At 37.5% G+C, this 14,530-nt stretch overlaps 1 protein-coding gene across 1 annotated transcript in view; it reads left to right on the forward strand.

Moving 5' to 3' along the window:
• ANKFN1 (ankyrin repeat and fibronectin type III domain containing 1) overlaps nt 1-14,530 on the forward strand; it is a 325,952-nt gene that overhangs the window by 258,223 nt on the left and 53,199 nt on the right. The window contains exon 9 of the mRNA XM_031966442.1: nt 3,953-4,060. Within this exon, the coding sequence (XP_031822302.1) occupies nt 3,953-4,060 (108 nt within the window). The remainder of the gene's footprint in view (nt 1-3,952; nt 4,061-14,530) is intronic.

Below are 14,530 nucleotides of genomic sequence, written 5' to 3' on the forward strand. Positions count from 1 at the left end.
ACACAGACATTCTATGTAGGCTCATGTGGACTGGATTTATTGGTCAATCCCACATCACATATTAAAAAATAAAAGACATCTTGCTTTGCCACTTATTAGCTGTGTGACTTTGGGCAAATCACTTAACCCCTCTGGGACTTAGTTTACTCATTTGTTGGACTCTAAGGTACCTGTAGTTCAAAACTTAATCTATGATAGTATGACTCAAGCAATAGTAAGAGTCAAGTTTTAAAAAAATACTAATAAACATACCCTCAATTATGATGAGAAATAATATATTTCACATTCCTTTGACTGATTTTTCTCTCCCTTCAAATATTCAGTTTTGTGAATGTTTGCTGTGCTGGAGTTGAGATGTATCTTTCTTTCAGACACATTTCTAACAGTGATCCCTTTAGAACAAGGTTTCCCTCCACAGAGTGGAGGCTGCTAGCCTTGTAGACCAGCTAAGAAAAAGCTACAAAGCTTTAAATGACGGTGAACTTTGTCCTTCTAGCTGATGGGCAAGATTGAAGTCTCATCATTTAAGCCTAATTGCTGTGAATATCCCCTATCATTCTGAAGGTTCATTTTTTTTAAAATGCTGGTTCTGTTTAGAAACAAAGCATGAAATTGTGAGCATCAGATTTTTCAGTATTTCAATATTTATTATGGGATCGTGTATTCTAACATGACAGAGTAATTGGAAATTCTGTAATATGTTCCAGCTCACTATTAAAGTGTTTAGTTGTTTTTTTAAAAAGGTCTTAATGTGTTTTTATAGACTTATGTTATATGGTACCCTCCATAATATGAGAAAAGGACCCAGACAGACTTGTCTGAGTTATGATCAGGAAAGACTTAATATCACAGGCAAATGTAAGCTTTGCATTGTGTTAGAACCTAAGTATCTCATTACAAGAACAGTGAACTGTATTATGTAGAACAATATGGGCTTTTCCTCCCACACTGAGTCGGTTCCTTGTCAGGTTTACGGATTTCTGTAATATATTTCCAATTTTCTCCCTCATCCCTGAAGTCTCCTGTTTTATGTAGGAGTCAAAGGCTTCCAAACATCTCTGAGAAAACTCATTCTTTCCAAAACTCCTGGCATAGTGTAGAACACTCACTTTGGGCTCCTATTTTTGCATTTGCTTTTTTTTTTTAATAAATGTATCATAAAAGTCATGAGAGGAAGCTGGTTCCTGACGTAATCATGCTCCCTGCCACAGGGAGCTGGCTGCATCATATCTCTCCACACTTTGAGGGGAACGTTGATTTTCGCAATAGAACTTTTTGGTCTTTATAGGGTGATAAGATCGTTTAGCCTCCTGGGAGTCTGACCAGAGAAAGCAATATTGGCTGCCTATCTTCATTTGGTTTATCACTTTTTTAAAAAATGGAATGTACTTTGGAGAAAAATCATCCCTTTGAGAATTAACAAGGAATGACAATTTTTCCTATTTATGCAAATGTCAAAGGTCATTGAATTAATGAATGAATGAGTGAATAAATGAATGAAAAACAAGTATGGTTCACTAAGTCCCAAGTACTGTTAAAGACTAAAGTTTTTTCTAGATGGATAGAGAAACAATGAGGAAATATATTATTCAAAAATCTCAAAACCACTCCCCTAAATTTTTCGTCTTTTCTGTCCTTTTCTAATAAACAGTTAAGATACCACAGGATTTTAGGAAAGAAGAGTAAGCTTGAGATCCATTCCTGTGACTAGGATAGGCCCCACATCAAGTTTCAACCCAATTCCTGACTTTGCAGTCAATGCTCTTTCCATTATAGAATTCTAGAACTGCGAGATCAGGAAACATGAATTCTATCTTTGTTATTGCTATTCACTCTCTCTGTGACATAGTTAAAATTATTCATCTCTCTGAATTTCAGTTTCCTCATTTATAAAGTCTAGTCATATATGTGTTAGTACACATAGAAAGATTTTCTCTAAGATCATAAACTCTAAAGTCATAAAGGGTTTAGAGGTCATTTAGAACAGGGAATCCTAACTTGAAGTCCATGAATTTTTTGCAAACATTTTGATAATTGTCCTTCAATATAATTGGTTTCCTTTCTAATCTTATGTATTCTACTTCATGCTTTTAAAATCATTCCTCTGGAAAGAGTTCCACAAGCTTCACAAAAGTATCCCAGAGGTCCATGACACAAAGATGATTACAAACCCTTAGTCTTTTTGTTCTTGTTGCTTTAAATTTATGGAATAAAACAAACTTTTCCATAACATAGTATAATAAAAAAAGATGATTGCAAATAACTCTATAAATATACTACATACAACTTGTTATTTTAACTATACAACAAAATTATCATGTAAATTTCTTTTTCGTCCTCCCTTCCTTTTATCCTAGAGATGGTCACCATTAGATACAAATATATATATATATATATGTACATACATATATATTTATATATGCAAAATCATTCTATATATACTTCTACTTATCAGTCCTTTTTCTGGATATAGATAGTATCTTTCTTCATATGTCCTTGTAATTAATTTAGGTATTTACAATAGCCATTTTTCATTTTCCTTATTTAACTGCTAGGAACACTGGGATCCAAAGAAAAGCAATTTGGCCAGGTATACACCTAATTAGTAGCCAGCCAAAAGTAGAACCCAAGGAGCCAGGCTCTAGAAGGGGTATTATGGGGCACTCTAGAGATTTATCTAAATTCCTTGCCCCTTAACACCATTCCCAATTTTCCAATCCTTTCATATACTAAAATTCTGTCTTCCTAAGGGTCTGATATAATGAAAAGGAGTCCAGATAGAACTTAGAGACCTGGACTTGAAAGGAAAGGAAAGTAAACTTCACTGAGAGTGATTCCTGAATAACTGAATTTTCTTGGATCATATTATTATGATGTTGGTTATTGAAGATAAATTTTATGTAATATAACCTCACATGACTTCTATTAAAGCCCCACAGTGATGGAAGCTCCTCAACTAAGTAGGTGTCTGCCTGATGACAGGGATATTAAATATCTACATTAAATTTAAGTTAGAACTCATATGTTTTTTTAGAGTGTCTTAAAATTTGCTGCATCTGTAACATAAATTCAGAAATGAATTTGGGGGGGATTGGGGTGGCTAGGCAGGGATTATAATCAAGGGGAGAGAGAAAATAATGGAAGCTCCTGACCTGCTGAAAAATCAGAAGCCACAGACAGCACAATTTCAATATTGATGCCAGTCCTGTAAGAATTATTACTTTTGATGTCCATTAAAACCAATGGAATGAAATTTCAGGGAGTGAGTAGAGGTGGGTGGTGGGGAGGGTGGTGTTACTCAGATGGGCACTACAATTTGAATTTGCTATGTAAGTTAATACTGTATGTTTAGAGCCTGAACAGACAGGGTGGTTGGTGGCTCAGAATCTCTACAGGATTCCTGTGCCAGCCAACGAAAGCAGACATTCATTAGAGCAAAATGTAGATTTCTGTTTCTTGGCATCTAATGTGCACTCTTTCCTTGGAAAGAAACTTCAATTTGGCCAAAAGTGTGAAAGCTACAATAAAAGCATTGGGAACATGAATTTCATCTCATCTGCGCCATTCCCGCCCTTCCCCCCCCCCCTTCCTTTAGGATGGGGTTAGGGCTTTGGGGGAAAGAAGATAGGGAATCCGAGGGCAATTGGGATTGTCAGACTCCATCCTTTCCTTTAACTTTCCATTTTGTTCTGTTCTAAGACAACTGAACCCAACCCAAACCAATTAGGACTGTTTTGCCCCAGAAGAGGGGTAGGACAGGGCTAGACTCTGAGAAATGGCAGCCTCTGAAGCCATTGGCATTAACTCTTAGCTCTCCATAATGTTCTGAGTGCTGGAGCAATCATCTCCCAAAAATGTGCAAAAAGCACAGTCATTACTTCCAGAGCAGAGTGAGAAGAGCGCTCCCTCTTCTCCCGTATGTTTCATTCTGTTTGTTTCTTTTGTTCAATAGACTGGAAAGACTATGACGGCAGAGAGCCCAGACACAAGGGACAGAATGAAGCTTTGGAGCGTCTGCTCCAGCAGATCCGGGCTGCTCATCAGCATTACAGTTGCCGGGGTAAGGATAAAAATCTGTGTGGTAGGGCATCAGCTGAGGTCTCAGTGGCGCCTGTAATTTTAGCAGTTTCCTAACTGGGTCATACCTTCTCATTCATCAGGGAGAGAAAGATATTAATATTGGTACATCTGGAATCACTTTACAGCACTATCTTGCTTTAACCCTTAAGATGAGCCTCCCCTTCTACCCCCTTTCCTCCTTCACCCCCTCCTTTCCTCCTCTGTCTCTCCCCTTTCTCCATAGGAACAATTTAAAAACAAGCACAGAAAGGGGGGGGGGAGAGAAGCAAATGCTTTAAGTTTCCTCCCTGTTGAATGTGTCTCCTGCAGAAATCATCAGTGGAGTCTAGAAGTTTGGGGTACACACAAAATATACAGGAACAATGGCTTGGGAAGAAAGGAAAGAACTTTGCCATGTCCCAGAGTTGTTCCCTGGTGTCTCCATTGGGAGCTGATTGGCTCTCCTGCTACCAACTGGATAGAAATAATGACTTTGAGATTCACTCTAGACATGCCTTCAGCCAGTGACAAACATAGCTTGAGCTTTTGAACTGCAGAGCCAACCTATATTTTGGGATTTCATAATTCATAGGAATTGGGATCAAAGGGATCTCAGAAGGTAACTAGTCCAGGAGTTCTTAACCTAGGATCCAAAAATACCCAAGAGATCTGTGGACAAATTTCAGAGAGTCAGTCTATGAACTTGGAGGACTTAGGAAATTACATCTTTATTTTCACTAGCCTCAAACCAAAATTAGCATTTCCTTCCATTATGAATGCTAACAGCTTTATTCTGAGAAGGGATTCATAGGCTTTACTACACTGACATAATGATCCATGACACACACAAAAAAATCTTGCAATAAATGTTAAGCATCTATTCGGTACCCAGCACTGTGTTAAGTACTGGGGATATAAAGGAAGGCAAAAAAGGAAGTCTATGCTTTCAAGAATCTCACAGTCTAATGGAGAAAACATTCATATAAATACATATGATTGATCTATAGACAGGATAAACAGAAAATGATTGACAGAGGGAAGGCACTAGAATTAAGGGAGGAAATAGGTTTAAGAATTCTCTAGAATATAATGCTTTTAATTTTACAGCAAAATCTGTGATGAAATGGCTTGCCCAAGGAGACACAGATAGTAAGTTATAATACTAATAACACCTGGTATTTATACAGGGCTTTTAAAGTTCAGAAAGTACTTTTCAAATATTTTCTTACTTTATTCTCACAGCTACCCTGGGAAGAAGTTTTATTATTATCCCCATTTTGTAGATAAGTATGTGAATGCTAAGAATGCTTATGTGACTTGCCCAGGATTAGGAAACTAATAAGTTTCTGAGGTTGGATTAGAAGTTTTCCTGACTCCAAACAGGAGAGGAAGATAGGAAGACCCAAGTTCAATTCTGATCTCACTTTCTAACTATCCAATCAAGTCACTTAACCTTGTTTCCCTCAGTTTCCTCATTTATAAAATGAGCTGGGGAAGGAAATGGCAAATCTCTCCAGTGATTTTGTGACTCCAAATAGGGTCACAAAGAGTCAGACAGGACTGAAACGACTTGACAACATCAGTTTTTTACATTCCAAGTCCATTACTCTAACCACGGCACCATCTGGTTACTTGAAGCTAACTGAAGAAGCAAAATTAGAACTCTAGTCCTCTGACTCCACAGCCAGTATTCTCTTCTAGCTAGAGAAGCTCTTAGTACAGTTCTTCTCTTGGTGGGCTGCTCAGCTGGGATCAGATCAGGTTTCCAATATGGGTAATGATTCGTGGCAGAAGCACTTAGCTTTATTTGGAGGAATCAAGCTGCCATAACATTTTCATCTTCCATGCTCTATCACCCATGGCACTCTCAGCTGAGCAGAGCTCAGCAGCAGCAGCAGCAGCGCCATGCTCTGAAATCCATGGCTGAAACCAAAGAATGTTCACTGACTTTAGATCAAATACAAACAAGGCAGACCAAAGATTAGCCAAAACTCCACATCGTCCCAGCATAGTTATGGCAACAAATACATTCTGACATTCCAGCTCCAACTGGAAACAGTCTTTGCCCACCCCCAAATAATTATCTTCTCACAAGCAGGGCCTCAGTCAACATCAATGTACTTGGAAGAGGTTTGAGAGTCAACTGTAGACAGAGGGGTCACCCCAGAGCATCCTGGATTCACAGAGGCAACTATGTATGAGCCTCCTATCTGAACAGAGTGCACTTCATTTCTCTCTTCACTAATTTCTTTTTCTGGAAAATAAGAGTTTGGGCTCTATGACCTGGAAGGTCCCTTCCTTTAAGCTTCTCAGTCTAGGATCTCATGACTGATGTATACAGAGATTGCTGAGCAAATCTGAGTTATGGAGACCCACATACCAGCATACAAGTCAGAAAGCCAATTAATAGCCAAAAGACCTTGAGCAAGTAATTTAACTATGTGATATAAAAATGAAATCCCGCCTGCAGGCAGCTAGGTGGCTCAGTGGGTAGAATGCAAAGCCTAGAGTCAAGAAATTCAAATCCCACCTCAATCTCTTATTATCAGTGTGACACTGGGCAAGTCATTTGACCCTGTTTGCCTCAGTTCCTCCTCAGCTGTAAAATGAGAGAAATGGAAAAGGAAATGGCAAACTATTATAGTATCTTTACTTATATAGCTATTCATGTCTAAAAGTAACTAACTATCTCTTGGGGAGAGGGTAGAAATTTACATGATAATTTTGTTGTGTATTTGAAAAGAATAGCAAGTTGCACATAGTAGATTTACAGTTTCATATGCATTCATCTTTTTTATGGAAATGCTTTTTTATTCCATAAATTAAAAAGAACATTTTTAAAAGAATGAAAGAAAACCCCAAATGGGGTCATGCCTTCTAAAATCAGTTCCCTAGGGTAAAACGTTGTTTACTTCATCCATGAGGATCAATCAGATCAAAAAATGTGTGCTAAAGCATTGTTTCTATCAAGTGCAATATAGATAGGAGAGAGAGCTACCTAATCATCATAACCACAACCTGCATAATTTTGTTGCTTCATACTTGAAAATACACTTTCCTCGGAATATTTCTATGAGATATATAGTATAAGTATGATTATTCTCATTTTGTGGATGACTTGAGAGACAAACAATTTTTCCATGGATACATGACTATTAATTATCAAGATTTAATCCCAAATCTTTAGATCCTAAGTCAGTTTCTTTCCACTATATTACAAAGCCTCTAATATAGAAGAATTCCTTCCTGGTGTTGCCTGTTGCTTTTCACAGATTCACAAAACCATAAGATTTAAGAGAGAGCTTTTAGTTTAACCCTCTCTTTTTACAAAGGAGTAAATTGAGGCCAGGAAAAGGAGAGTGATTTGACATTCTTGAACATTATTGCCCTGCTCACTGTTTATCATAAGTCAAATAAAGATAAGCAAATCAGATCAAGCTTTATTACTTTTAAGCAGTTTTGTTTGTTGTTATTCAGTCATTTTTTGGTTGTGTCTAATTCTTCGTGACCCCTTTGGGGATTTTCTTGGCAAAGATATTGGAGTGGTTTACCATTGCTTCTCTATATCATTTTACAGATGAGAAAACTGAGGCAAATAGGGCTAACTTACTTACCCAGAGTCACAGAGCTAGGAAATGCCTGAATACAGATTTGACCTCAGGTCTTCCTTACCACGGCAAGCCTGGTACTCTATCCACCGTACCACCTAACAGCCCTATAAGTAGTTTGAGGAATTTCAATAAAGACTGATCTCTACCAGAAAGAAAAATAGTGAAGTACTTGACTCTAAAGATAAGTCAAATTATATATGGAATTTGATGGATGTTTTCCTCCTTGTAACCTCTTAACCATGGATAATCAGGAATGAAATAATTAATCAGCTATTCCCACTCAACCTTCTCCCTGTAGATCCTTCTCCTGCAGGAATTAGTACTAAGCCTGAACAGTTAGGATTTAGGTCCCTGAACCACCTTCCGCAAGTCACTTATCTGTTCTGAGTCTCAATTTACTCATGTATAAGACAAGAGATTTGGACTAATTAGCCTCTGAGGACCTTTTATTCTTAGATTCCTAGAACCTAAGTTGTACATTGCATAGAGCATTGGACCTGGAGTCAAGAAGAGATGAATTCAAATTTCATCTTAGACACTCACTAACCATGGGAACTTAGGAATTCACTTGCCTCTAAAATGTAGGTAATAACAATATCACTAGTCTCCTACAGGATCAAGTGAGAATATTTATAAAGTGGGTAGCACAGTGTCTGGCACACAATATACACTATACATATGCTAGTTGATATTATTGTTGTTGTGTTTTTTCCTGCTATCCAGGGCTAGGTCCATGAAAGAAATTCCTCAAAAGAAGACTTATTAAGCCTTGACATGAACTGCACATTCTAAAACCAGATAACCCAAAAGAAGGGTAGGAATGAATGACTTTATATATTTGAGAGGTAGACCTCAACTGATTCTATATGACTCTTCCTCATGGCTCCCAGGTGGATGAAGTCAGAATCATTTGTTCATGGTGCAATGAAAAGACACATGCTGTTCACATTGATATCAAGCTGTAAGGTTTCCAAAGTTCATTATACAAATCATTGGAGCCTCATGAGTCTATGAAGTAAGTGATGTCAATGTTATATTCACTCTGATCTCAGACTGAGACTAATTCCAAAGTAAAGTGACTTGCCCGTGACCACAGAACCAATTAATTAGCAGAAGGAAGACAAGGATCCTCAGTTCTCTGGCATACCACCTCACTTCTCAATGAGTACTCAGAGTCAGAGATGTGCTGGTAAATATTTTTAACAGGTGATTCTCTGAATAAATGTATCCATGATATACTTTTAAGTTTAATCTAAATTGTTGACATGTCTCCATCACTTTCTTAAGTCTAGACAATCCACAAAATAATAAATGAAGCTCTGATTTATTGCATTTGGTAATTTCCAAGTGTAATGCTCGCACTGAAAATTTAACTGGTTGATTCAAATAAGCTGATTCAGACTAGAACCAGCACAATCCTGATGGAGTCTGAAGAATTGAGTTCAGATTATGACTATACTACTAACTGACTATAAGACTTTGAACAGGTCAGTCCTATAAGCTTCAATTTTCTTATCAGCTAAATAGACATGTCTCCACCACAGATTCCTTGTGGGTAAGAATTATTTTTGCCTTTCTTTATATCCTCAGCCTGGCACTTAGAAAACATTTTAAAAATTGTTAACTGAAGGACTAAATGATCCTCAAGGTTGTTTTGAGAATCAAATGAGAAGAGGGACAGAGTCATATTTTGCCAACCATAGATTATACAAATGTCAGATTTTATCATTAATTCAATTCCAGAAGCATTGATTAAATGTCAGCTCAATGAACCTCTTCACAAGCTGACCACTGTCCCTGAAATTTACCGCCTTTTCATCTCTACCTCAAAGAATTCTTGGTTTTCTTCAACCTCATTTCAGCTTCAAAAACTAACTCCTACAATAGGCCTTTCCTGATACCCCCATTTCTAGTGCCTCAAGTTCCCCTCAATTACTTTGAGCTTATTTCCTGTACGTGTGTGTGTGTGTGTGTGTGTGTGTGTGTATGTGTATGTGTGTGTGAACTGGGTCTGGAATCTAGAAAATCTGAGTTCATTTGAGTTGATCTCTGGCCCCAAATTCTTACAATCTGTGTGAACTTGAGTAGGTTACTTAACCACTCTATGTCTCAGTTTCCTGAAGTGTAAAATGTAGATAATAATATTATCCACCTTGCTTGGTTGTTATGAGGATAAAAGATAATAATTATAAGGCTCTTAGCACAATGTGTAGCATATGGTAAGTACTTAATAAAAGTTTGTATTATTCCTTCCTCACAAATAGTTGGTTCTTAATAAATGCCTATAAGTTAATTACAAGGCCCTGACATAATACGAGGAATACAAAAGCAAAATTTTCAATATCCCCTGTTCACTAACAGTTTATATTCTGCTTGCCATTTTTTAGGTATCAGACATAGAGGATCCTAAAAAAAGTCCAAAATCCAGAAATATCATGACAATATTTAATTGCACCCTTCCATTGTCTACCCAAGTAAAGAACTGGGCTTCTCTTTAATTCATAGAGTGTTATACTTGAAGTCAGGAAGAGTTGACTTCAAATTGTACCCCTAATATTTACTAGCTGTGTGACCCTTGGCAAATTGCCTAATCTCTATAAGCCTCAGTTTCCTCATCTGTAAAGTGGGAATAATAGTAGCACTCCCTTCCCAGGGTTGTCGTGAAACTGAAATGACATATATCAAGCACTTTGTGAGCTTTAAAGTCCTCTATGTAAGTGCTATCTGTTATTATTATCAAAATTTGGTGGAGGTAAGACATGTCCTAGCCAAGGGTATGTTATAGTGTATCTTCTGAGTTCTCAGAATGCCCCTAATTCAGAAAAAAAGTATACATGTATAAGGAACTCAAGTGAGTTTCTGAACTTTAACTTAAGGGTTAATCTCACAAGCCACCAGCATGGAGAAATCACTAGGTCAAGTGAGGTATGATTCTTCTGTTCACAAGCTTAATCCCCTGGAAAACCTAGAGAATTAAAATCCACAGTCACTCATTATCTCCATGACACAATCCTACAGGAACAAATTACAACCATGTCTCAATCCGTTGGGCTGTCAAAGATGGGGGTGGCCAAGTCTGCTCTTTGCACAAGACAATTTTTGCTGATCTTTGGTAAAAAGTGATTGTCTTGAGATTTGGCTATCTTTCTAATTGGTGGCAGTGTTCTGCGCCAAACAACATAGTCCAGTCCAAAAAGAAGGCTGTGACATCATTTGGATTTCATTCTGCTGTTTATTATCCTCAGCCAACAGAATCTTAAAGCCTATCATGGATATTAACTGTTTGGCTCAGTCCTCCATGCTCCAAGCTTTACATATCAAAACATAAGATATTGTTCCTCTGGGTTACTCAGCTCTGGTCACAGCTCCCATCTTCTGTCTCTAATAGTGATGCAAAGGGACAATTTATGAGAAAGCCTAGTTAAATACTTTAAAAAATTCAGGATTCCATTAATATCATAGTAACTAGTATCATGAGTTAATGGATCCTGAGTGGACCTGGGATGTCTTTATCATAGGGAATTTCTTCTACCAATTCTGGCCAGCACCTTCTCTGAAACTTAAGAGTCTTAGGAAGTTAACCAGAGCTCTGAAATGTTAGCTGACGTACCCAGGATCGTATAGCCACTATGGTGAAAGAGGCAAAATTTACTTAAACCTCAAGTTCCAATCTATTATTTAGAAAAGTAGTTGTGAACAAATAATATATCATGTAGCAATTCAGCTTTGGTGAAAAGCTTTTTCTGAATTTAGTTAGGCTAACTCCTCAGATAATCATTTCTCAACAGATCTAAACTCACAGTCATTCTAAATTGGAAGGATCCACCAGCATGTGGGTATTCCACTAGCATCCCCTTTAAGAGTCCAGGATCACTTTCATCTCCCTGTTTATGAGGAGCTCACATTCTCCTTCCCATTTTTTAGGTATCAGACTTATCCCCAACACTTAAAGTTCAATGTTTGGAACACAATAAGGACTAAATAAATATTCATCATTCATTCATCTGTGAATTACTCTAAATCATTCTTGAACCTTCTTAGACTTTCATCCTGTATGTACCACCTCTTGGGGAAAAAATAAGGTAAATTTACTACTCAGTGGATCTAGTAGTGTTCCCTTTACTTTTCCTAAGATTACTATTTAAGCTTAAAGTTGCCTTCCCCCCCCACATATATATAGTTCAGAGATTTTGTAAATAAGTCCTTGGCTTAATGCTTAATGCCTTAAGCAGCAACTATGGAAAATTCTTTAGAGAAAACTTAGGAACACAATTAAATAAAAGAATTCTCAGAGAAATGTGGGATAATAAGTGATCCAGGATTATGATAGTAGAGAAATACGCACAATGGCTGCAACATATATGAATTCAACAAAATATCAGTCATTTACAATGATCAGTGTGAGTACTATATTGCAAATATGAAAGGGCACATCCTTTGCTAGTGTTAATAGTCAATATTGTTTTGTTTTTATGCGAGTAATTATTAGGCTGAGGAAGAATTTACCTTCTAAATTAACTTGCTTGAGCATTTGTTGGAAAGTTTGTTCAGAAACTAAGTTCACATTTAGTGTATTTTGATACTATGTCACTCAATGGACATATATTGTCTAATAGTATCTTTTTTTCATACCAGCTGTTAATTTTCCTTGTTTTTCCTATCCTGCATTCATGAAGGTGATTTTTTTTATTAACCCACGTGTAGAATTTGACATTAATGCCTATTAAATTTTACCATATCAAATCAGACATATCATCTAGTCTATTAAGCTCCCTCCCCCTCTTTCTGGGGGGGAGCCAACATCTGTCATTTGGTATATGCTTTATTAAAATATCAATCACAGAAGGGTTTCTCTTCTAGTCACTGCCAGCAAGATTCTTGCCAGAGTTCTCTTTAATAGTCTGATCCTTCACCCACGAGAAGCCCATTGTGGTATACCTAAGGCTTCAGAAAGAGCCAAGAAATACTAGGGTGTTTGCTGCCTGACAACTCCAGGAGAAATGCCAGGGGCAGAGCAAAGTTCTGTACACAACATTTATCGATCTAACCAAGGCCTTTGATACCATCAGTGATGAGGGTTTGTGGAAAATCATGGCAAAATTTGGTTGCTCAGAGAAGTTCATCAGTATTGTATGGCAGATCCATAATTGTATGCTTGCATGAGTTCTAGATAAAGGAGGGTGCTCTCATGTTTTTCCAGACACCAATGGAGAGAAGCAGAACTGTGTGCTAGCTCCCAGGCTTTTTAGTACATTTTCAGTGATGCTTTCAGATACTTTCAATGAGGATAAAAATGGCATCAAGGTCACCTACCACACTAATAATTAATTAGTTAACTTGAAAAAGGCACAAACCAAAATGGAGGGAGAGCTGATGTTCAACTTTTTTTCCTGAGGCAGTTGGGCTTAAGTGACCCACCCAGAGTCCCACAGCCTGGAAGTATTAAATGGCTGAGGTCAGATTTGAACTCAGGTCCTTCTAACTTCAGGGATGGTGCTTTATCCACCTAGCTGCCCCTGGTGCACAACTTTTGTTCACAGATAATTTTACACTCAACACAGCCTTCAAGGCTGAGATACAAGAGAGTATGGATCAATTCTCTGCATCTGTGCTAATTTTTGCCTGACAAGAAAACAGAGATTCTCCACCAGCCAGCATCACACCATCTACACATGGAACCATCAATTACAAGAAATGGAGAAATGTTGAATGCTATTGACAAGTTCACTTACCATGGCAATATGCTTTCCCAGAAAGTACACCTAGATAATGAGCTTGCTATACCCATTGCCAGAGCTAACTCAATATTTGGGAGACTCTAGAGGAAAATATAGGAGAGTTTGCCTGTAAACCAAAGATCTACACAGGTATTATGCTGATCTCATTTTTGTTACCTGCAAAACCTGAACATTCTACCAGTACCACACCAGGAAACTGAATTGCTTCCATTTGAATTGTCTTAAGAAGATTCTGAAGATCACCTTGCAAGATAAATCTTGGTCCTGGACACTGAGGTCCTTTCTCAAGTTAAACTGCCAAGCATTCAAAGTGTACTACAGAAAGTGCAGCTCTGATAGGTTGGCCATGTTGTTCAAATGCCAAGTATATGTTTTCTAAAAGAGTATTTTACAGAGAACTCACACAAGACAAGTGCTCATACAGAGATCAGAAGAAGAGATAGAAGGATATTCTCAAAGTCTCTCTGAAGAATTTTGGTTATATGCTCCAGATATGGTAGACTACTTTGCAAAGGCATGGAAATGAGAGCTGGGATGTCATTCATACAGAAGAGTCAGTAGGCCAATTTGGCTGGAACAGAAAGTGTGTGAAACTTTCTAACTAAAGGTTAACTAAATTAAATAACTAAATTACTTAATTAATTTATTTAACTAAATTCATGTCTGTCCCTCACCCCTCATACACACCTTAATCCCTGAGTAATCTTACAATGTTGGAATCAATGTTTGGCAGACATGGTGATAACAGATACCAGCTCCACAAAGTGTCACCTAAAGTCCTGATAATCTTGAAGCAAAAGCAAACCAACAATAAGCAACCAGACACTTTCTAGTTCACACACACACCTTCTTCCAGTTAAAGGAGCTAGATAGCATAATAGGTAGAATACTGAATAAAGAGTTTAAAAAAAACTTAAATTCAAATCTAGCCTGGTACATTTGCTAGGTGTGTAATGTTGGGCAAATCCAAGCTTTGGCTGCCCTTGTTGCCTCATCTATAAAATGGGAATAGCAATAGCACCTACTTCCAGGAGTTATAGTGAAGATATTAAGATACTGATAAAACACTTTGTAAATCTAAAAGTGATATATGAATGCTAGCCATTGTTATTATTATCAGTA

Source organism: Sarcophilus harrisii, chromosome 4, assembly GCF_902635505.1.
Source record: "Sarcophilus harrisii chromosome 4, mSarHar1.11, whole genome shotgun sequence".
Classification (NCBI taxonomy): domain Eukaryota; kingdom Metazoa; phylum Chordata; class Mammalia; order Dasyuromorphia; family Dasyuridae; genus Sarcophilus; species Sarcophilus harrisii.